The following is a 22,895-nucleotide window of genomic DNA, read 5'->3' as shown; positions in this document are numbered from 1 at the left end:
TCACCTAACTACGTAAACAAATGATATCGATGTTTGGCATACGAACAGTCTATTCATCGTCATCATCATCATCGTCGTGGTCGTGGTCATGATCATCATCATCGTCATCGTCATCGTCATCATCATGGTCGTGGTCATGATCATGATCATCGTCATCATCATCATCATGGTCGTGATCCTTTTCATCCTTTTCATCTTCAACCTCCTGCTCCCAATAAATATGCTTCAAGTTGGTGCATTCATGGATAGGCTTGACATTGAACACTTCTTGGAGTTTCGGCAACCATTTCTCAGCCATGCCGACTGTCGCTTCGTTAATTTCGTGCTGAAGGCCAATGTGTCCATGTTCGGTGTCGTTTCCAATCTTGCGGTGTTCGATCCATTTGGTAAAATATCCATCGACAACTTCGGGTTTGAGCAAACCGTTGCCAGCAGATGATGGGAGTTTCCAGTCTTCAGAGTCAAGATCCCAAAGAACTGTGGCGAGACCCATCTGATGCGCTATCGCACGGACGCGATCGTCAACATCACCGTAAGGTGCTACAAAAGATAAACAAAGAAAAGTTTGTGAGACATGCGCCTAAGTTCAACTCTCTTTTAAAACTTACGACGCCAGCATCTGCTTGTGACACCTGTGGCATGCTTGACAGCTCGAAGTGCCCAGTAAAGTTCGGCCACAATTTGCTCGTTGGTCAAGGTTGTCATGGCAGAGTGGGACCATGTATGCAAGCAGATACCGTGGCCTGATTGGAAACCTCGCTTGGCAGCGTCGGGGAAAGTAACGACATTGGATCCGACGTCTATATTCCAAACCATGCATGTATAAATATAAACATGTACGCGATTAAAGAAAAGGTATGCATGCTATACTCACAGAACAACGTCGCCTTTTGCTTCGTCTCGGCTAAAAAGTCGTACAGACGAGGTTCTGCAAATGGATCAACCTGGTCTTCTTCGAGCTTCAAGTCCTTGCGAGGGTTCAAGGGACCATCATCAAATGTCTGGGGGAGAAGAGAAAAGACTTGTAAGGTTTCTGTTGCGACGACCATGTAAAAGAGCCAGAAAGACTTACCAAGCCCCATTCGCCAGCGTTGGAGCACATGTAGATATCCTCGGGAACATAGTCGATCTTTGGCTTCAGGCACTGCGTGGCGCTCCACCAGCAGCTCTCGTCCTTGTCAACGTCGTAGTCAGTCATATCAATCTCGCCAGCATCGTCGAGCTTTCTGACGGGGATATCAGGTACGTGATCCCAGTCGATGGCTTCAATGGCAGCTTGTACACCTTCATGGTCGGTATCAGGTACGGCCATAAGGGCAGGATACTCTTCCAGATTGAACTCGGTCTCGCGAGAAATCGGGCCAGTAGGAATATCATCTTCGAGAGCGCCGAATTCGGGCTCGTCGAACTCGGGCAAGAATGCCGGTGAAGCAACAGGCAGGATATTGCGACGGGTCGAGGTGGTCGCGCTAGGTGGGTCAGCCGAACCAGTGGGTATGCGATGGATGGTGGTTGTACTTGTCAACGTCTTGGTAACACGGTACTTTTTATTATCCATAGGAACGGGCAGCGTGATGGAAGCGGCGGCAGCGGAAGAAGACGACCAAGAAGACGATGCTGCTGCGTCTTTGGAGGCAGAAGAAGACACGGGCGAGCCTGAGACGACCAGCGCCGCAGAAAGCGCGAGGATGCTGCTACTGATAAAAGTTTTCATAGGAATTTGTACTAAAAAGAAAGTAAGGCGTAGTATCCTTCCCGTTTGCTGGAGGAAAGTCGCCATCTTTTATATCATATTATTATCTTTGCTTTGTGTTGCGCAATTCTAGCAAAGAAATATGACAAACACACAAACTTGTAAAAATATACACCATCGCTGCTGCATGTTGCCTTTATTTCTATATGTAGTGTATTGACGTGATTCAGAAAGCAATCAATGGCTGTATGGCTCGTTTTTGCAAAGTAGGTATGCAAATTGGTAGACTTTGGTAGACTGTATACTTGTGATCTCTTGTCTAACGGTTCATTACAAACAACAACAGGTGTATTCAGAGAGGAGTTTCGAATATGAATAGTGCGAAGGATTACTTGTCGTATATGTATTGTGTATGCGGATGTGTCAGTGTGTACGTATGTGGTGTATATGCTTTTGTATCGTGGAAAAAACAACATCGAATTCGAGCAAACAAACAAAATATTGTTCGGTTTCGCGCCGCCACTGTGCTGTCCGTTTAAGATTTGTTTGCTTCAGACTCTTCGCGTATTTGTTCAGAAATGGACATTAGTTTGAGGAATATCTGCGCATCCTTCTTCTTGTTACTCGTTGGGCCCTTGTAGTCGGCTTCTTTCATAATGTCCTAATTATCCCCCACTTGTCAATTTGATATCACGCACAAGGAATAAATAATAAACGTACTCTACACTTGTTGAAGCATGCCCAGAACCTGTTTCTTTGGTCATTGCATAGGTTTGACTTTTCCCACATGTGCCCTGTCTTGAAGCAGTCCAGTAATTCCACTTCGAGATCGGCGCATGCCAGCTGGGCCGTCTCCTTTATCTCTTCGCGCTGTTTCAGAAACTCGCGAGGGCCCCATTGAACATCGGCTTGAGGAGCTGTCGCTGCGTCTGCTGCTACTTCCTCTGACGCTATGGGATTGAAGGTGGCTCGATGGAACGTGCGTTCCTTTTGCGTGGAAGTCGAGGACGTTTGAGACGCAGGTTCAGACGAGGAGGAAGGCGCCGCAGGTTTCTTGTTTGGATCATACTGAGGCTGGCTCTCGGATAAAAGCGTTTCGGTATCCTGGTCTTTGACTATCGACTCGACATAGTTGCGTGCTGTCCCTGATTGTTGTGACTTGGACATTCTGGAGAGTGTTGTCTGGGATAAAGCGTGGGCCTGAGCGAGTACTGGCCCTGTCAACAATTTTTGTCGCCCCGCAGCACGGATGCTTGAAGTACACTCTTTCCGGAAAATAATTATCATAACAAACCCCGATTACCTTTGAATTCCCAACCAAATTGAATGAAATAAAAGGGACAGAACAACAGCTTCGCTTTACTTTTTCTATATTGACTCTTTTAATATTTACTAAACACAACATTTATCAAAGAGTTTTATTCATAAAGGTGTGCAGTACAGTAGAGCGATTCAAAGATCCAATGGTGGGGCCGGTTCAGGCAAGACATGTAAAAGCATCCAACACAACTGCTTGTGAGGACATGTTTGCAATGGCGATACTAGGTGCCAAAAGGATGGCCATACATTGTAATTTAATGTCCAGTTTTTGTTCTTCAATATCGTCATAGTGTTGGCGGAGCCAAAAAGAGCCAAGATCTCGTCCAGGATGGCTTTGCACTTGCCTTTACATTGGGATTTGGGTGTAATAGACAGAGACAGTAAGATACTGTGAGGTCCCCACGACTTTATACGTATACTTCCATCACATCGGAGATGATGTTATTGCCCGTTTCATTCTCCTCTTCCTCTTTCACGATCTTGGATACTACAGGCTAGAAGTTCAATGACAAAGTCCTTGTTCAGAATCGCCTGCATCCCACGTTTCGGGACCAGTTCAGCAATGTGGTGAAAGAGCTTGGCTGATGCATTTCCTCTTCTGCCGTAGCCGGCAAGAGTAAAGATAGTGTAAGGGAGACAAGTGTGAGCCTGAGTCAATGGACCAGAGGCACTGTAGAGATAGTAGATGGAGGCTGCTTCAAATTTCGATGCCAATTGTCTTGCTTGATATAACAGATGGGTGTTTGAGATCGATATAGCATGCTTGTTCTTGGTCAGTTTCAAAGCTAGATCAACACAGTCCTTGCCAAGGAAGATCAATGATTCCGGCTTGCTGCCAAGGATGAAACTCGGAGTTGATGCACCAACGCAAGGCGGCATTGTCTTGTTGTCTAAGCGCAGGGCCGATGTCACCGAGGCATTACAAGTCAGCGTGCCAATCATCAGCTTAGCACGAATACAGTCGTTGGCCAAACGTCAGTGCAACGCTCTTAATAGGTGGTGGCAATGACGTCGGCATGTCTTTGCCCTTTTGATTCCAAAGCCTTCCCGGTGGACATCGACAGATTTGGTTCTACCATAAAGCTGGACGGCATTGATTTCACAGCTTGTCCATTCATATGTCCATCATAATGGATCCAGCAAGGAGCTGGGCAGCTGCATACTTCATATTGCCGTAAAATGTTCAATCTTGATTCAGGAGGCTGCATAATTCATCGGTCAATTCCAACAACGCACGTTGTTGCAGCACCTTTTGGTAAGGCGCAATGGACATAAGACGAGACATGCCTGGAGGGTAGGGGATTGGAATACAATGACTGCATGCACCTCGAGATTCAATAGCATCAAATGGGCGTTTAGATGGAGTGACAGGGTGTATGATTTGCCTGTGGTTGGCCGCCAGCTTGTTCCAAAACGGTAGGGTGGGTCAAGGTATTCTGCTCCATTCCGTCGTGTACAATAGCAAAAGGTTGCATTGAGAGCACATCAGTAATAAACAGGGTACTGGCTTTGGTGGCCTTATCAGTGGCTGTTTGCTGACACGCGTAGAGAATGGCTTCCGAGTAGTTTCGTTGCTGCAAACTGTCATCATCCTTGCGAACCAATTCAATGGTTCAAACAAAAGCATTGTGCCTCTGCCTGGGTCGCCGAAAGAAATGCATTTGCTTATTCTATGTATTCTTTGCTCTGTGTATTCTCTGCAGCATCGAGCTTACTGCGCTGCGCCTTAGCTCTGCCGCACCTTTTTCAACTGAAACTTCCATCAGCGTCACGATATGGAGATGTGATACGGTCTGGCATAAGGATTCTCTGCGGTCGACTATAGTCGAATAAGTTTCGCATACCCCGCTAAGCAAAAAAACATGTAATTGGTAGGACGAACCCATTGAGTATGTAATCATGGGTGCCATGGTAATGAAAGGGAACAAAACTCCCTGGCTTTGGAAGAATCTGCTTGATTCCTGCATATTGTAACAAGGATCCGAGCAAAAAAGAAACTGACTTGGAAAGTATCTCCATTGCCAAAAGTGATCTAAGACTAATGGAGCCTGAGCCCATAGACCCTTTCTCTATGTACTTGAGGAGAGAATAAAGCTGAATTGGACAGTGTGGTGTAGGAGACCCTAAAAACGAGTCCAAAAAATGGGTGGTTGATGCGACTTTTTGTAATTTTTGAAGGTGTTATGGATAATATCGTATACACTTTTTCCCTTGCGAAATTTTATAATACATTTATACACCATAACGACAAATCGAAGCGACATTAATTTTTGGAAAAGGTGTCTACGATCATGTTGCGTTTGTTTATAATCGTGACGTTGTTCGTTTCGTTGTGTTTTGCAACGAATGATAATACTGTCAAAGCCAGTAAAAGAGCTTTAGGCAATGTGCTTGGCGATTGCGAGACATTGTGTAATACTATCGATGGTACGACCGTGACTCAACGTAATTCTTGCCGTCTCCTTTGCCCTGTGGTCAAATATGGTGGCGCGGCTGCTGTTGGATATTAATCGACCAAGGCTATCATCACGTCGTGGAGAACTTCATGTGATTGTGCTGAGGGTGGAGGAGAGAAAGAAGGGAAACGATCGATAAAACCTAATATCTTTTATAGTGTCAAGGGGAACGACCTCATCAAGCCCCAAACCAAGCGATACCCCGTCGTCATGTAAATCGAGATACTGCGGACTAAAGAACGGTCAGAGTCCTACTGGAGCGTGCTGTTCTGCGAGTGACGACTGTCTGGATACCTGCAACAGTGATGATCGCTGTGGAGTGAGCGACGAGACAGGACCGCGGTCATTTGGATGTCAATGAACGAGCCAACCTAGACTGTACTTGTACTTCTAAAACGCGCAAAAACAGACTGGGGTGTAGGGACGAATAAAGGGTAGGGTGATAGTCACGGTAGGAGCGACCCATAAAAGGGACTGGTATATACCAGTGATTTGGGTACGATGTGTTGATACTAGTAAGTGGGATTTTCTTTCCCTATATTATATTCAGGACTCTATTCGAAGTGTTTTGATCATTTTGATCATCGCCAGCCGGCCGGAACTGATCTGAACTTGCGACGAGAGAGCGGGAGACTCAATAGACCAAAGTTACCTAACATCAATTCATCTTGAGAAGCAGATCAGAGGTGCTCTTTGTTGCGATACTTGTCTAAGCATTTATGAGAATGCCAGACGAACCCTTTGTAGTCGCTTAGCTTCAAACTGTTAGACGCTTAACTTATCCTGGTCATCAATGTCTCTTTTTTCCAAGAACCCATTGCGTTTAACTTTATCTTGACAACCGACCAGAGTTGCTCAATTGGGTTGAGCTCGGGATAGCACGAGGGCAGATATTATAACGATAGCCACAGGATATGATGTACTTAGAAATATTATCAGACTTATGAATAGGGGCATTATTAATTTGCCATTTTCCTGAAGATTGCTGCAAAACTTGTCCAATATAATATCTCCGGGAAATAAATGGTACTGAATCTCTAATCCCACGCAAATAATTTAGTACCTTCAGTCACTAGAGAGGCGGCTACATGATTGCTCGACGCATCGAAAGTTTTTTCTAACTGTCTTGATAGCCGCTTTCCGATACCCTTATTTGTGTACGCAGGAATGGTCGGCATATGCCTCAAAACGGGTCTCAGCATACACAATGAGCGATTACTATTATAGACCGCGATGAAAATAGCAGTTGGCAGAAAATTTTTAAGCTGAGATGCATGCAAGTTCCAAAACCCGAGCCAGGAACGTTCAAGTAACACAAGGCCGATCGAGTCAAAAACGACGCTAAAAAATCACAGAGAGACCACAGACTGGTCTTTTCCCTTTTTTTCTTTCTCTGTATCCCGCCATTCTCAATCTTTGTTGATAAACTCTTTTTTTCCTTTGATTTTTGAGCTTAGACATGGGTGATAAGCCGTCCACAGAGGATGCGCCTGGTCAATTCGAGAGTAAGGCGGGATCAAAGCAAATGGGGCGGACGGCCGTTTTATCTAATAAACCGAGAAAAAATATAGCAACTCGTAGGCGATCCTCCAGTGACGTTGTCTCTGAGAACGACGACACTGTTGTAAAGGAGACAATCCCCACCAGCGAAAAGAACGTAGAGGTCCTTGACGGGAGACCGCCACTTGATTCCCGAGACACAGATGAAAAGAGTATCCAGACCCGCAACTCGACGGACGACGAGGCGACACTGATACTCGAGGACGGCATACCTGCAGAGATACCACTAGAGACTTTGGCTGGTAAACAGGATCGATGCAGGTGGAAAAATGATAGAGAAATGAAACTCTAATCTTGTTGTTACCAAGGTCCTGCCCTGGTTACCACGTACGCAGAAGACTTTGATTGGGGTGGCGCGGATGAAGAGGATGACGACAAGCATGATAAGGATGAAAAGGCCGGCAGAGCGATCGTGCTGTGTCTATCCCGAAGCTCCTCCTATCTTGCGTGGGCAAGCATCATCCTCTTCGGTCTATTGTTCATCGGCGTCGACATTGCCGTGTTTGTTGTGTACAAGGGACGCGAAAACTTTGTTTCGTACAACCTCCAGCTGTGGTTTACCTGGCTTTCCTTTATGTGGTTTATTGGTCTCGTGCTGCAGCTTATTGTTGAGCTTGTTCCGTGGGCTATCAAGCGCATCGTCGGTATCCTGCGACCGCAATCAACCGAGGTCCTTCGAATGCGGCTTTCCGTAAGTGATCAGCTTCATCTTCTTCTTGCGTGGTGTTATTGTGATCAGCTGACATAAGACCATCGATATTTACATTTCTTTTTTTTTTTTTTTTTTTTTTTTTTTTTTTTTTTGTCACAGTACTATATGGCGCTGCGATTGTACATCAAACTTTTGCTTAATTCCGCCTGGAATTGGGGCTCGTGGGCGTTTATTATGCAAATGATATATCTACAGCCTGTCGGTAATCCGCCTTTCAAGCCTATCCCAAAATACGTGCATGTATTTTACAGTATCTGGGAATGCGTGTTCTTTCTAGCGCTCCTGTTGTTCATTGAGAAGTTTATCCTCCAGCTCATCGGTAAGACAACAAGCTGCAGCGCCGATCCAGATGGGATATTAACTATTCCTATTTAGTTACCTCCTTCCATAAGTATGATACAATCTCCGGGGTTAAACTCCGTGTGTACAACAAATTTTCATTGATCGTATACTGACGAGTATCTACCCGCCCTTCTATTTAGAAAAGCATACGGCGATCGAATTGCCGAAAACGACAAGGCGCTCAAGATTCTTGACAGGCTCAAGAAAGTGAGACGCCGAAACCCTCAAGATCACATACTCAAACGCATCCGAAGGAACAAGCAGAACAAGCAGAACAATGCATCCGCGAGCCCGACCCCGCCTACTCGGTCCATGTCTGCAGATGACGGTATCCCATCGGCGGCGGCGGCAACGGCGTCTGCGTATCGACAACAACAGCAACAACAGCAAAGCAACGCCACCCCTGACATAAATGCCATGCGATCCATCATGCGTGCAACCAGTCCTGCGCCCGACGAGGCCAACACCCGGGCCAACGTTCATTTTCCATCTCAGAACATGGATACGCTCATTGCTATACCTCCTTTGGAAGAGCGCGACAAGGCGATTTCGGATGATGAAAAGATTGCTGTGAATGAAGAGCAACAGCAAAACCAGCAGCAACGGCAGCAACCGCCAGCATCCTCCGATTTCGTGTCCAACCTGACGAAACGTTTGAGGGATGTCAAGAAAAGTAAACAACATAACAAACAACAGGATGAAGTCGTACCAGACAAGAACAAACCAGCCGCCACCGCAGACTCGCCACCACCGTTGACACGAAACAACACATGGATGACCTGGCGCTCCGGAGATGAAAAATCGTTCTTGAACGGTGCACGCGATTTTGGTATTTCAACAACGGCCATTCCTGGAAAGCTTATCAAGGGCGGTTACAATAAGATCCGCAGTGCAGGCACATCCTCTCAGGGCACTGCGACGCAGGGGGGAACGTCGCGCCAGGCCAAAGCTTTGGCCAAACGCATCTACCAGAACCTTGTCGGCGGTTTAGGTCGCGACACGATCGTCGAAGCCGATTTCGTACCATATTTTCGCACGCCCGAGGAGGTGTCTCAGGCCTTCCAGCTATTTGATCGCGACGGAAACGGTAGTATCAGCAAACAGGAGTTGCGGTCTGCTTGTATCCGTATCTACCGCGAACGCAAGAACCTGGCCCGATCTATGCGCGACTTGTCCCAGGCAACCGGCAAGCTCGATATCATTTTCATGGTCATCTTTGCTGTTATCTGGGTAAGAAAAGATGATAATCACGGTTGCTAAGGAACGGTGCTAAAGTTTAAAAATTATTCCTTCCAGGTTGTCATTGTGTGCGCCGCGTTCGGTGTGGATGTCGGCACGCAATTGATGCCCCTCTGGAGCGCTTTCATTGCTGCCAGCTTTATCTTCGGTGGAAGTGCCAAAGATGCTTTTGAATCTATCATTTTTGTATTTGTCACAGTAAGTATATACAATCCTACTTATGCTCTCCAGTCTATTGACCTTGGTGTTAGCATCCGTTCGATGCTGGCGACCGTGTATTTATCGGCCCAGAAAACCTGGTCGTCCAGAATGTTGGTCTCTATGTATCCACGTTTCTGTAAGTTGCCACACGACAATATATCCTTGTGGTTGTATAATATTTCTAATCGTAAAAAAATCGTTTACAGAAAATGGGATGGCTCAGTCATGTACATTAAAAACTCTGTGCTGTCTACCCTGTATATCATTAATGTGCGCCGCACCGGCCCCACGGGTGAAACTATCGGTACATTATCTTACGCAAATGTTTACAAAGGACGGATGGTGTTCCTGATACTTTTGTTTTGCAGATCTCAACGTCGACTTCTCTACACCTACCTGGAAGATGCTTGATCTGCGCGATCACATGACCGAGTGGTGCAATCAGTTCCCACACTTGTACCGCCCCAACTCGAATTCTATGAACATCATCACATACGAGAACCAGAACCGTATAACACTTACATTCTACTTTGAGCATACCCAGAACTGGCAGGATATGGGTGGACGCTGGCTTCGTCACAACAATTACATGATCGAGCTCAAGGAACACTCGGAACGTCTTGGTATCCAATACCACCTTCCCTCCCAGCCCTTCCAAAGCAGCGTCGAGAACAAGGAAGGGCCTGCCGAGGCTTACAACATGGGCAGCAAGAGCTCATTTGGCCAAGAAGGTATGCGTCTGCGCCGTGGTTTGGAGACTGGCGGGTACCGCGAGGACGACGACGCTGCTGTCACCAGGGGAGCGCCGTTCGGCGGATAATCGATTTTGAACGCTTCTTGTTGCTTTCAACAATTTGTAGATAAAAAAGAAGTATATGTAGTATTACTACCAGTTCAGTTTTATTATAAGTGTAATTCCTAACAAAACACACACACACACACACACGCATTTCGATATTTTTGTTCCCTTTCTATCGTTCAAATAAAACGGCATTTTGCAAAAATCACAAAAACCATATACATTTTCGCTTCAAACGGAAGACTGCGATGCTGCCCATTACTACTGGAGAAATAGAAAGGAGGAGCAAATGGGATGTAAGGCATTTATACAATGAGTAAAAGACGGATTTTACGTTGGTATGCGCATTGGGTTCATATAAATGTTATCAGCTATGTACTGCAAAGCATAGTATGCTGTCCTGGGTTTATCTTCGGTAATTCTGGATATGCGGATTTCTTCCATTTGGACACTTGTTGGCGTAATGTCCTTGCTGTCCGCATTTAAAACATGTAACTTCCTCGATAGGTCGATAGAATCCACTTTGAGGTCTATTGATATGTGTCCGTTGCGGTTGTGCCTGTTGCTGTTGCTGTTGTTGCTGTTGCTGTTGCTGCTGCTGGTGATCTTGCGCTCTTTGCATGCGTTGCTCATCACTCTTGGCATTCTCTGCTCCTCCTGCCGTTGCAGTGACAGGTTCATTCGGATACATTGTAGGTAATTCGTATTTCGGGTGACCGTTCGGGCAGTTCAATCCATCTGGACAGAAACCAGTAATGTAGTTCTGGCACACCATTCTTCGAACGTGCTTGTGTCGACAGTTGGGTCCTTAGAACAATGTTAGCTAGAAATATATCATGTACCAAACGTTATATATACTTGCCATGTTTACAGAATCCACGTGCGTACCAAGGGCACTCTTTCTGCTTGCTTTCAGGATCAATGTGAAGATACATACACTCATCGCCGTTGCAGCATTCGCCATATTTCGAGTAGAACCAGCACTCTGGCATCTTTTTCATGTTGAACACGTGTAGAAACTCGCAACTGTCGCCCTTCTTGCATAGACCACGGAGCCAATGTTTGCAGACGACGGATTTGTCGCGCTCGGTGTTCTTGGTGTGCTTATATTGGCAGTGCATGCCTCGACTGCATGCTCCCTTGAGATAGTATTTACATACTTGCTCATCTTTTTATATATCCCAAGTTCGTGTCAATGATCACTAATCAACTCCAACATTTGATCACGATCAATTTCACCAACCTTCTTTTTTATTTTGGTTGTTTAGATCGAGGCCTAGCTCATTCTTTATAAATTCCTCAAAATCAAACGAAATATGTTCATAGTTGGTTTGGAAAATGGGTGGTGCTAGCATTGAAATAAAAAAGAGAGAGACAGAGAGTACATTAGCAGCTGAGAGCGGGCCGATTTTTCACGCACAGAGCGAGTGAGCGGGACGAATCAATCCAAACCAAGTGTTTCCCTGCCTCTTTATGCTGCTGCCGCCTCGAGCGAGACCAAAAAGATTAAGCTTGTACCGTAAGAATCTGACACATTGACGCGAAAGAACTCGTTCAGCTGACGAAACGCTCGCAGTGCTAGGGTTGGGTCTGCTGGCAGGAGTAATATCAACAACGTTTGCAGCAGACGAGCAGGAACAGCAACAAAAGGTACCAAGAGCGCGATCAAGAATCACTTTCCCTCTCTCACTCTCGGCTAATGCAAACCCGGTTTTCCACAGGTTTTCAGTTTACAGTCAACGCAGTATGATCGCGAGCAATACGATTTCGATCCCGAAGAACAAGGTACATATTGCCAAGGAAAAAGCATACATTGGATGATTAAATAACCAATCACTTTTTTGCAGGCGCATTGCTGTATCGAGTTGCGATGCAGCATCTGACACCATTGGAAAAACCTCAAGTGGCGACATCCTCCAACACAAACCAATTAGCGGACGACAGCGGGGTGCTGGAAACCACAAAGTTGGCGCTGCAGACTGTTCTACATGCAATAACATCTTTTTGGACAAGCGATGATCAAGTCGACATAAACAGTCATGTAAATGAAAAGGAGAGCAGTAGATACGACCGCAAAGATGAAGATGACCCGCTGGATTTGGCAACACGAATGCTGGAGAAGGCAGCAGATACCTATGGAAACAAGGATGCGATGCTGGCATTGGCCGATATGAACTTTGTAAGATAAAATTCCTATTCACGGCTGTGTAAAGTCGATGCTTACTCTTTGCAATTTTCAGTATGCAAAATACACCCATCCGCGAGATTATCGAAAAGCATTCAAATACTACCAGTCTCTAGCCTCAACAGGAAACGCAACGGCGCAGCAGATGGTTGGATTTATGTACGCAACTGGAATTGGAGATGCTGTCGAAAGAGACCAAGCCAAGGCTTTCTTATACCACACGTTTGCAGCACACGGAGATGACACGGCTGCAGAGATGACGCTCGGATATCGATACCTATATGGCATTGGAACGGAACAAAAATGCGTAGACGCTGCCTATTATTATAAGCGAGTGGCTGAAAAAGGTAACGGAATACAGTTCGTTATGCGAAACCAATCGAAATTATTAAATCCGCAAACCATCAATGGGGCAGCCATCAGTTATTTTCTGTCAGGTCCTCCTGGTGGCCACTTTCCTCCACTTCCCAAGGTACGCTTGTCAGATGAAAAGGGCGGAGTGTACGGCTACGGTGCAAGCGTCATGACAGACAAAAGACATCGCGGCGCTGGCGGCAACGAGAACTCTGTCAGCATTCAGGAAGTTTTGCAGTACTGGCGATATCTAGCACAAACGAAACGGGATTTCGAGGCGCAGGTAAATTGACTGTACTGTTGAAATTAAACAAGATCTTTATTGATAAACAATTTTCTGTTGTAGATCATGCTCGGTCAAATATATTACCAAGGCACGCGTAGTATACCGCAGGATTTCAGCGAAGCACTGTACTTCTTCCGACAAGTAATCGAAAAGCTGCCGGACGGCAAAGTGACAGAAGCCATTCTGAGCAAAGCCAAGCGGGACAACAGGCACGGTCAAGCTATTGGCCAGGCAGCTGGATATCTTGGCAAAATGTATTGGCGCGGCGAAGGTGTCGAGCAAGATGAAGAGATGGCTTACAAATGGTTCGAGCTTGGTTCCAAACTGAACGACCCAATCGCTCTAAATGGACTTGGAATGATGTATCTTAACGGTATCGTCGTGCCAAAGGCAAGCTATTACAACAACTGTAAACTATTCAAAATGAATGATCGATAACTTACCAGTTTTTATCTTACAGGACCGCGAGAAGGCTATCGATTATTTCAAGCGTTCTGCCAAGCAAGAGAATCCTGATGCGCAAGTGCACCTTGCAATTGAATATGCAAAGCAAGACGCCACCTTACCCATTGCGATCCAACTGTTCAACATGGCAGCGGAGTCGAAGCATCTGCTAGCATACTGGTATCTCGCACAGCTGAACCATGCAGGTATCGGTGTCAAGGCATCGTGCCAGGTTGCAGTATCAGTAAGTATCTTGGTAAGCAAGTGTAAAGTCTTTTGAAAGAAGTATTTAGAAACTATCCATAGTATTACAAGGCAATTGCGGAACGTGGTGATTGGGAGAATCCATCCGTTGAGAAGGCCTACGCTGCGTACATGGATGGCGACACTGAAGGAGCTTTGCTGCATTATATGCAAGCAGCTGAGCGAGGCTACGAAATTGCGCAATCTAACGTTGCCTATCTTTTGGATACAGGTATCATTTTGACTCAGGGACAAAATGCTTGGATAGAAATACTTATCATTTGCGACAATAGATACCCGATTCTTCAAACTCACCGACTACTTTGGCTTGACAGAGTCTCCAAAAGCAAACCAAAAAGCGGAACAGGATGCGCTCATTTATTGGTCGCGCTCTGCAAACCAAAACAACGTGGACGCACGTGTCAAGATGGGAGATTATTACTTCCGAGGTATCGGTACGCCCGTAGATTATGAAAAGGCAGCCGCTTGCTACAGGATTGCAGCCGAAGTTGAGCTGTCTCCCATGGCAATGTGGAATCTTGGCTGGATGTATGAAAACGGGCTAGGTGTCACACAGGATTTCCATCTTGCGAAGCGTTCCTACGACACTGCTCTCGCGACCAGCGCGGATGCATATCTTCCAGTCAAGCTATCGCTGGCCAGATTGTACTTAAGATATTACTGGGGATGGATTACAGGTGCCGATGCAGGCAAGGCGTGGGCTCAAGAGAACACAGAAAATGATGGCTGGGAAGACGAAGCCGCGAGAGCACGCTACGACGAACAAAAGGCTGCCGCACAGGCGCAGCAGGAAGCTCGGCGACGAAAGGAAATTGAAGCATTCGAGCACGAGCGAGCCAAGTGGGAAATCAGTTCCGAGGAAGAGTTACGTCGAAAGTACAGCAAGCATATGAAAAGACTTGAACGCGAAGAAGGCGAGGATTACATGGAGACAGGTGGATACGGACGCGACGAGTTTGGTGATGACGATGAAGAATACTCGGAAGAAGACGAGTTGATTGAAAGTCTAATGATCCTCAGTCTCTGTATCCTCGTTGGATGGCTCGTGTACATGCGGCAGTTTCGGTTTGGAAATCAACAGCAAGTGCCTGCCGCTCCTGGCGCTAACACCGCTGCTACTGCTACTGCTGCCACCCATAACAACAACAACAACAACAACAACAACAACAACAACGATGTCGTAGATGACACCACCCACCATCACCATAGTGATAATCCCACTGCTCATCAACATCCTCCCACTCCACCACCTCCCAACGTTCAATAATGTTGTATCCCATTTTTTTCTTATTCCTAAGTTTTGAGCACATTTTTTACATTATAAAAAACTCCAAGCCGCATAACATGGCTTGCTGTCACTGTCTATCTGCATTGAACGAACGGGTGCGCGTGCGTGCGGGGTAATCAGATCCAGTAGCAGCGGCGGGACTTTAGCATATGAAACCTTGCCTTCGTCCTTTTCCCTCGCTTAGACGCACAGCAGCAGAGCAGAGCACAAAAGGACAAAGATGAGTAGCCCTGACACGAGCGTCTGGTTTGATGGCCCAGTGGCAGAAGCCATTTCATTGGTGAATGCACGCAACTGTCTGTTCATCGCATACATTTACGGTATGGTGGCGATTAAGAAAAAAAGGAAATGCTCTTCTTTGTTCCTGGTTATACTCACCCAGTGTTGTGCCTGGAAATAGACGACTCGGACAAATGCCAAACCTTAAGCAAAACTCTGGAAAATGAAAAGGTTGAATATAATGTGTAAGAATATCCACGTATCTCGTTTCCGTTAACCTGGCGTTATGTTTAGGTACGGAGTGCCTTGAAATCCACGACGGTCGCTCTACGCATGCATACATCGAGTGATAATGCAAAAATGTTCCAGCAAGTGTGTATGTTACTCTATCACGATCTATCTACTGATTGTAGCTGTTTATTGATCAAACTGACATGTATGTAGACCCTACTTACCATGTTCCTATACTGTATATTATGAAGTATGTTACACATCTATCAGATGAAACTATGGCATCGTCATCACTTGACTCGAACTGTTCAGACAAGGCACAATCAAGGATTTTGTCGTGCACGATGCAACGCCCGAGACAATCGTTGAAAAGATCGAGGCTCTCAACAGCAGCACCGGCGAAGAACACAACGTTACCAATCCTACTCCTCCTCCTCCTACCTCCTCCTCGTCTTCCCAACCTATCTCTCAACCTTCATCATCCACAACGTTGGCATCAGCATCGGCAGGCTTAACGTCAGAGCCTCCAACGACAACTGCGAGCACATCGGCGGTATTGCAAGATGATGAGGCGGCAAAGAAAGAAAAGTAAGCAACGTTCTTACAGATCGCGTCCATCATCATGCGACGTGGGACTAAACTGGTTTATTCCAAGATTGAAGAAGCAAATGGAGCAAGCGCGACAGAAAAGGGAAGAGCAAGAGAAGCAGGCAAGTAATGATGCATATAAACTTGCATTCGCAAAACCATCCCAGTTTGTAACCAAACACATACAGCAAGTCAAGGAAAGAGAGCTGAAACGGAGACAAGAAGGCAAAGAGATGCAAAAGACGAGGGAGGAACTGGAAAACCGACAGAACAAACTGTATTTTGAAAAGCTGAAAAAGGAAAAGAAAGAAGAAGAGGAGCATCGCAAGAGGATAAGAGAACAAATTGCGAGGGATCGAGCTGAACAGTTAGCGGCCAGACAAGCAGAACAGAAACGACGAGAGAGAAACAATTCTGTATTGTCTTCAGAGCGAGGAGGAAAACGATCAAGGTAAAAATACACAATATGTCAAAAGCGAGATTCGAAACATTGACGGGAATTCGGATAACAGTTCTGCAAGTTCGCATGATTTCAGCAACTTGAGTATACGACAGCTGGATGGATCGACAATGCGTAACCAGTTTGATGGTAAGCAAAAGATGGACTTGGTTCGTATATACAGGAATGGCTTACACGGATCATAATAAACAAGCAACGGCTACACTCGGCAATGTAAAAGAATGGGTAGATCAGGTAGAGATATCTCCCAAGACATATCCATATACACTTCCTAACCACACCCAACGACAGAACAGGACTGATGGCGATCAGCCATACAAACTTCTCGCACAGTTCCCTACACGACAATTTAGTATCATGGACGAGCAACGTACGCTGCGTGAGTTGGAACTGTGTCCGAGCGCAACGCTTATCATGAAAAGCATCAAGAACGTTAGCGATGCGTATGCTGGTAGTCGATCATCGTCAGGCGGATGGATGGATTATGTTTATTCGGCTGGTGGCCTTGCCTACGGTGCCTTGTCGGCTGTAGGTTCGACAGCTTCCGGTTTACTGTATGCCATGTTCCCAGCAGAACCGGCATCGTCGTCGGCAGCTTCACCTTCACCTGGCGCTTTCCCTGCGTCCTCTTCTTCTTCGGACTCTCGCACGAATGGATACACACTGGGAGGAGGATCAAGCTCATCTGGGCGGTAAGTACGGGCCATTGCATTGCTATGGCCGGATTGCTAAGTCCCTTCTATATAGGAGCAACGTGAACACGCTGCGACGCAGTGAATTTGATGATGATAACGATGATCGCCAACTTTACAATGGAAACTCTTTAAATCAGGAATAGCCATGATCATGAACCAATAAAGCATAAGGAGCAAAAAAGCAAGAAGCAATATGCACCGTATCTGTATTTAATGTTGAAGATTTTTGAAGCGGTAAAGACTACCGATTCATATGCTGTATATTTTTTTAGATTTGACGCTACATGCATTGCTCCGAAAGTATCCAACAAATAGTCTTTTTTTGCATGTGGAGATCGTGGAACCTAAAAGAAGAGCTTTTGCTGCGGGGGACGAATGACCAAACTTGAATTTTCCTGTTTTGGAGGATGGGACAGAAGCTGACTACTGCATGCACACTCGTAACAGTCTTTGAGACGGCAAAAAGGCGCAAAGATTGTGCTTGATTGTTTGTAAAAGTTACAGCTCTCTCAGGAGATATAGAATGAAGCAATGTATGCTGTTTTGATGCGCCGGCGCCCTTGCAGGGACTTCAAGCTGACATATCGAAAATCCACGACATGTGGTTCTCCGCCAAGTGACACGACTTGCATGTGAAGGAGGACAACCCGAATTCTATATCTGCTTGCCGTTTTCTACCCCACATTGTTTTTCTTCCCAGTTCACACAAAAAATATGCCAAACGATATCAGATACGACGGCCGTGTTGTAATCGTCACCGGTGCTGGAGGAGGTGAGTTTACATACCAAGCGAACACACACCAACAGCCTTCTCTGTCTCTCTGACACGACCCACAGGTCTCGGTAGAGCCTATGCCCTCTTCTTTGCTAACCGTGGTGCCAGCGTTGTTGTGAACGACCTTGGTGCTTCGCACACTGGCGACGGTGCCAGCTCCAAGGCTGCCGATGTCGTTGTAGAAGAGATTCGCAAGGCCGGTGGCAAGGCTGTTGCAAACTACGATTCCGTCACCGATGGTCACAAGATTGTCGATACCGCCATGAAGGCCTTTGGCCGCGTCGACATTGTTATCAACAATGCCGGAATTCTCCGTGACAAGACCTTTGCCCGCATGACGGACGCTGACTGGGATCTTATCCAGGCTGTGCACGTCAAGGGCTCCTACGCCGTCACAAAGGCAGCTTTTCCTATCATGAAAGAGCAAAAGTATGGCCGTATCATCATGACTGCCTCTGCAGCTGGTCTGTATGGCAATTTTGGTCAGGCTAACTATAGTGCTGCCAAGTTGGCCCTTGCCAGCTTCAGCAACTCTTTGGCACGTGAAGGTGCAAAGTACAACATCCACTGCAACACTATTGCCCCCATGGCTGCTTCTCGAATGTAAGCATTGAAAAAGTTACTCACATGTATACCTCGTTGTTGTTAACTTTGGATGTAGGACCGAAACCATCATGCCTCCCGAAGTCCTAGCATCCCTCAAGCCTGAATTCATCTGCCCTGTTGTCGGCTATCTCTGCCACGAAAACACCGAAGAGAACGGCGGTATCTTCGAAGCCGGTGGTGGCTACGTCTCCAAACTGCGCTGGGAACGATCCGCTGGCAGCGTCTTCAAGGCTGACGAGACCTTTGATCCCGCTGCAGTCGGTGCCAAGTGGGATGAGATCACCGACTTTGAAAAGAACGTCGAATACCCCTCTTCCATCACTGATACCGATTTCGTCGGCTTGCTCGAGCGTGCGAAGGCCTCTGGACCTAACCCCAAGGCTGAACCTCTTCGCTTCGATGGTCAGGTAATGTATTTTTTAAATCCTATGTTTCACTCGTCGCATATCACCCTGTTGACTGATTTCGGTTTTACAGGTCGCTATCGTTACCGGTGCCGGCGGTGGATTGGGCCGTGCTTACGCTTTGATGTTTGGCAAGCTCGGTGCTTCTGTTGGTATGTAATTGGCTTCTACAAGGAAACATGCATACACATAAACTCACGTGAATATTTTATCAGTCGTCAACGATCTCGGTGGTTCCCACACTGGCCAAGGCGCTGACAAGCGTGCTGCTGACGTTGTTGTTGATGAAATCCGCAAGGCTGGCGGTAAGGCTGTCGCCAACTACGACTCTGTTGAGGATGGTGAGAAGGTTGTCGAGACTGCCCTCAAGGCATTCGGCCGCATTGATATCATTGTCAACAACGCTGGTATCCTCCGTGACAAGTCCTTCATCCGCATGACTGACCAAGATTGGGATCTTGTCCACCGCGTCCACTTGCGTGGTACCTACAAGGGTAAGCGAAAACCCATTATTGCAGAATCATACAATGTGCTGAAAGAATATATCTTGGAACAATCTAGTTATCAAGGCTGCCTGGCCCCACCTTACCAAGCAAAAGTACGGTCGTATCATTAACACTGCTTCGGCCGTCGGTCTGTATGGCAACTTTGGTCAGACCAACTACAGCGCTGCCAAACTCGGTATTGTTGGTCTCACCAAGACGCTTGCCCTTGAAGGCCAGCGCAAGAACATTATCTGCAACGTCATTGCTCCCAACGCTGGTACCCGTATGACTGCTACCATTATGCCTCCCGAGATGGTCGAGGCCTTCAAGCCCGAATACGTCGCTCCTCTCGTCGGCTACCTCGCTCACAGCAGCAACGAGGAAACCGGCAGCATCTTTGAAGTTGGCAGCGGTTGGATTGCCAAGGTCCGCTGGCAACGCACCGGTGGCGTTGGCTTCCCCACCAACCGTCCTCTTTCGCCAGAGCAAATTGCTGAAGCTTGGCCTCGTATCACCGACTTTGAGGATGGCCGTGCTACCAACCCCGAAACCACTCAAGAATCCTTCCAAGCTGTTATGGAGAACTTCTCCAACGTCGCTGAAGAGGAGGAAAAGAAGCCTGAAGGCACTGTTGACATTGAGGCTGCCAAGAAGATCAAGTTTGATACCACCACCTTTGAATATGGCGAACGTGAAGTTATCCTCTATGCCCTTGGTGTCGGCTGCAAGCGCACTGATTTGAAGTATGTCTATGAAAACGACACCGAGTTCTCCACTTTGCCTACCTTTGGTGTCATCCCCTCTTTCTCCATTATGTCCTCTCTTCCATTCGGTGACATTCTTCCAAACTTCAACCCCGTAAGTGTGTATCCGAGCACTGGAAAACATATATACTCAACCCTTCAATTTTCTGGCAGATGATGTTGTTGCACGGTGAGCAATTCCTTGAACTCAAGAAGCCTATCCCCACCAGCGGCAAGCTTGTCTCTGATGCCCGCGTCATTGAAATCCTCGATAAGGGCAAGGGTGCCTCTGTTGTCTTGTCTGTCACCACCAAGGATGAATCCGGCGAAGTTTTGTTCGAGAACCAGTTCACTCTCTTCATCCGTGGATCCGGTGGATTTGGTGGCCCCAAGAAGGGTGCTGACCGCGGTGCTGCCACTGCCGCCAACACTCCTCCAAACCGCAAGCCTGACGCCGTTGTCACTGAAAAGACCAACGAAGACCAGGCTGCCTTGTACCGTTTGAGCGGTGACTACAACCCCTTGCACATTGATCCTCAGATGTCTGCTGTGGTAAGTTATATCGCTTTGGTAATATCCTGTTTACATAAATGCTAACCAATTTGTCCACAGGGTGGTTTCGATGTACCTATTTTGCACGGTCTCTGCTCCTTTGGTATCTCTGCCAAGCATGTCTTGAAGACCTTTGCTAACAACGACCCTGCAAACTTTAAGAACATCAAGGCACGTTTCGCCAAGCATGTCTTCCCTGGAGAAACCCTCGAGACCTCCATGTGGAAGGAAGGCAACAAAGTTATCTTCCAGACCCGCGTTGTCGAACGCAACGAGATCGCCATCGCTGCTGCTGCAGTTGAGCTCAACGCTGCTGCTAACCGTGACAGCAAACTGTAAATTTCTTCTTACCCTCATGTACCCGCACACCCATTCTTTGCCTCTTTACTTTTACTTGTTCCTATTTGTTCACTGCTTGTAGTAAAAATAAAATTGCCAAAGGTACGACGCATTTTGTATAATTTATCTTATGGCCATTTTTTTCAATGGGTAAAGACAGTCGTCAATGAATACAATGCTGCTCTTGGTTCATTGTATTCTGCACAAAGAAATATGTTACGCATACACTGTTAAACCTCTTTAATTTCACTCCCTTTAACTTTTATAGAACACCGCTCCCGTTGACTTTCAATCCCTCTTCTATCTATCCACGGTTTATGCAACTTTACCGGATCGGAGATGATGCGTGAGTCCGTTTCATTCTCCTTGTCTTCACCATTCCACAACGCCCTGATCGTCAAGATCGCCGCTTCGATGCTCCTCAAGGGATATTGTATCAATTGTAAATGTTTCCATTCGGAAGCATTCACACACATAATCTGAATCTTTTTGTCGCCTAGTACGAAGCATATCTTCCCGAAGAATGGCAACGGCATCGAGCGATCGGAAAGCAGTTAAAATCATCGGTGTATCTGGCCATGTCTCGAAGCAGTTCAGGAGCACTTCATGAAGCCAGAGCAATTCGTGCCATTGTCATTTGTCCGAAGCCTTTTTGGAAATCAACGTTCGAATAGTCATTGAGAAAGGGAAAAAAGATACATGATTATCATCTACTGTATATGAATATGTTGTATCACTAACGTGTTTGCTCCTTCTGTATAGTTCCAATCTACAAGTAGTCGACAGAAACAGGCCTGATTACGAAATGGATCAGTGTCTGTCCTATCAATACTGGTACGAGACGGAGTTTGGAAAAGTTAAAACGATAAAGAGCCTCAAAAATAGAAAAGACTTTATGTTGGAATTTTATCGACTCTCTCTGTTTACAAAGGATGCCATCGACAACAAAAGCTTGAACGTGGCCATTTGTTTTCAAGCTATTGGTATGTTCAAGTTTTCATATGCCTCATAATACTGTCATGATTTATTCATTATTTGTGCCTGTGTAGGCACGAAAATTTAATTGTATGATATGCACCTTGGGTACGACAAGTTGTACACGGTAACTGAAATTGGAAGCTTCAAGTTACCCTCGACACAAGATGAACTACCATTGATGGTCTTGTGCTTGGACGATATCATCAACATTTTCCTTCTTCACGAACTACATAGTGTAGAATCAACGGTTCACCTTCCCTCCTTTCAACATCCAACATCTGCTCCATCAACTATAGGAAGTAGTTAGCGTGGCTTTTCTTTTATTTTATCATTTTATTATACAGCACACATTATGTAATAACTCTCTTCTTATGCCTAAAGCTTTCCACTTTTTTATTATGTATTCAATAAATGAAAATAAAATGGCCTCCAATTTACCTCTTCTACGTTATCATCAATTATTTTCCCGCTTCCATCTTCGTGCAGAAATTGATAACTCATAAGAAAATGCGAAAATGAAAACTGGAAGTCCACACCATCTTTTCTCCCCGCATACGATATGTAACTTTGGAAATACTGTAAAAGGACCGGGTCACCCCAGCGAAAGTCATGACCAGTTCACAATTTTCAAAAAAAAAAAAAACAAAAAAAATAAGAGACCCTCTTTCTTTCTTCTG

General features: G+C 46.1%; 8 protein-coding genes across 8 annotated transcripts; 4 read left to right on the top strand and 4 right to left on the bottom strand.

Moving 5' to 3' along the window:
• Nucleotides 1–49: 49 nt before the first annotated feature.
• On the bottom strand, nucleotides 50–1,714 carry VTP01DRAFT_2069 (uncharacterized protein; the record flags this gene model as incomplete). Its single annotated transcript, XM_069380489.1, has 4 exons — nucleotides 50–540; nucleotides 609–800; nucleotides 875–1,001; nucleotides 1,073–1,714. 4 exons carry the CDS (start codon nucleotides 1,712–1,714, stop codon nucleotides 50–52), a joined length of 1,452 nt encoding a protein of 483 aa, XP_069237572.1.
• A 514-nt stretch (nucleotides 1,715–2,228) lies between these two features.
• VTP01DRAFT_2068 (uncharacterized protein) lies at nucleotides 2,229–2,860 on the bottom strand (the record flags this gene model as incomplete). The annotated part of the gene is made up of 2 exons (XM_069380488.1): nucleotides 2,229–2,354; nucleotides 2,414–2,860. 2 exons carry the CDS (start codon nucleotides 2,858–2,860, stop codon nucleotides 2,229–2,231), a joined length of 573 nt encoding a protein of 190 aa, XP_069237571.1.
• A 606-nt stretch (nucleotides 2,861–3,466) lies between these two features.
• VTP01DRAFT_2067 (uncharacterized protein) lies at nucleotides 3,467–4,980 on the bottom strand (the record flags this gene model as incomplete). The annotated part of the gene is made up of 5 exons (XM_069380487.1): nucleotides 3,467–3,958; nucleotides 4,024–4,215; nucleotides 4,399–4,587; nucleotides 4,729–4,832; nucleotides 4,896–4,980. 5 exons carry the CDS (start codon nucleotides 4,978–4,980, stop codon nucleotides 3,467–3,469), a joined length of 1,062 nt encoding a protein of 353 aa, XP_069237570.1.
• Nucleotides 4,981–6,928: 1,948 nt separating this feature from the next.
• Nucleotides 6,929–10,343, top strand: VTP01DRAFT_2066 (uncharacterized protein; the record flags this gene model as incomplete). The annotated part of the gene is made up of 10 exons (XM_069380486.1): nucleotides 6,929–6,974; nucleotides 7,041–7,271; nucleotides 7,338–7,720; nucleotides 7,841–8,060; nucleotides 8,117–8,132; nucleotides 8,224–9,313; nucleotides 9,380–9,520; nucleotides 9,574–9,659; nucleotides 9,730–9,827; nucleotides 9,892–10,343. 10 exons carry the CDS (start codon nucleotides 6,929–6,931, stop codon nucleotides 10,341–10,343), a joined length of 2,763 nt encoding a protein of 920 aa, XP_069237569.1.
• A 385-nt stretch (nucleotides 10,344–10,728) lies between these two features.
• On the bottom strand, nucleotides 10,729–11,677 carry VTP01DRAFT_2065 (uncharacterized protein; the record flags this gene model as incomplete). The annotated part of the gene is made up of 3 exons (XM_069380485.1): nucleotides 10,729–11,129; nucleotides 11,185–11,490; nucleotides 11,566–11,677. The coding sequence occupies 3 exons, from the start codon at nucleotides 11,675–11,677 to the stop codon at nucleotides 10,729–10,731; spliced, it is 819 nt and encodes a 272-aa protein (XP_069237568.1).
• Nucleotides 11,678–11,795: 118 nt separating this feature from the next.
• VTP01DRAFT_2064 (uncharacterized protein) lies at nucleotides 11,796–15,122 on the top strand (the record flags this gene model as incomplete). Its single annotated transcript, XM_069380484.1, has 10 exons — nucleotides 11,796–11,841; nucleotides 11,899–11,972; nucleotides 12,044–12,107; nucleotides 12,170–12,501; nucleotides 12,563–12,854; nucleotides 12,924–13,144; nucleotides 13,208–13,537; nucleotides 13,608–13,835; nucleotides 13,898–14,066; nucleotides 14,128–15,122. The coding sequence occupies 10 exons, from the start codon at nucleotides 11,796–11,798 to the stop codon at nucleotides 15,120–15,122; spliced, it is 2,751 nt and encodes a 916-aa protein (XP_069237567.1).
• A 241-nt stretch (nucleotides 15,123–15,363) lies between these two features.
• On the top strand, nucleotides 15,364–17,479 carry VTP01DRAFT_2063 (uncharacterized protein; the record flags this gene model as incomplete). The annotated part of the gene is made up of 11 exons (XM_069380483.1): nucleotides 15,364–15,463; nucleotides 15,544–15,593; nucleotides 15,657–15,738; nucleotides 15,807–15,843; nucleotides 15,906–16,181; nucleotides 16,249–16,303; nucleotides 16,370–16,632; nucleotides 16,694–16,770; nucleotides 16,835–16,875; nucleotides 16,933–17,333; nucleotides 17,389–17,479. 11 exons carry the CDS (start codon nucleotides 15,364–15,366, stop codon nucleotides 17,477–17,479), a joined length of 1,473 nt encoding a protein of 490 aa, XP_069237566.1.
• Nucleotides 17,480–18,050: 571 nt separating this feature from the next.
• VTP01DRAFT_2062 (uncharacterized protein) lies at nucleotides 18,051–21,240 on the top strand (the record flags this gene model as incomplete). Its single annotated transcript, XM_069380482.1, has 8 exons — nucleotides 18,051–18,108; nucleotides 18,174–18,714; nucleotides 18,773–19,124; nucleotides 19,195–19,273; nucleotides 19,337–19,615; nucleotides 19,683–20,464; nucleotides 20,524–20,901; nucleotides 20,962–21,240. 8 exons carry the CDS (start codon nucleotides 18,051–18,053, stop codon nucleotides 21,238–21,240), a joined length of 2,748 nt encoding a protein of 915 aa, XP_069237565.1.
• Between the last annotated feature and the right edge of the window lie 1,655 nt (nucleotides 21,241–22,895).

The sequence above is a fragment of the Rhizomucor pusillus genome (assembly GCF_041956525.1).
Source record: "Rhizomucor pusillus strain CBS 183.67 unplaced genomic scaffold VTP01scaffold_12, whole genome shotgun sequence".
In the NCBI taxonomy this organism is placed as follows: Eukaryota; Fungi; Mucoromycota; class Mucoromycetes; order Mucorales; family Lichtheimiaceae; genus Rhizomucor; species Rhizomucor pusillus.
This window is presented reverse-complemented; position numbering and strand designations above follow the sequence as displayed.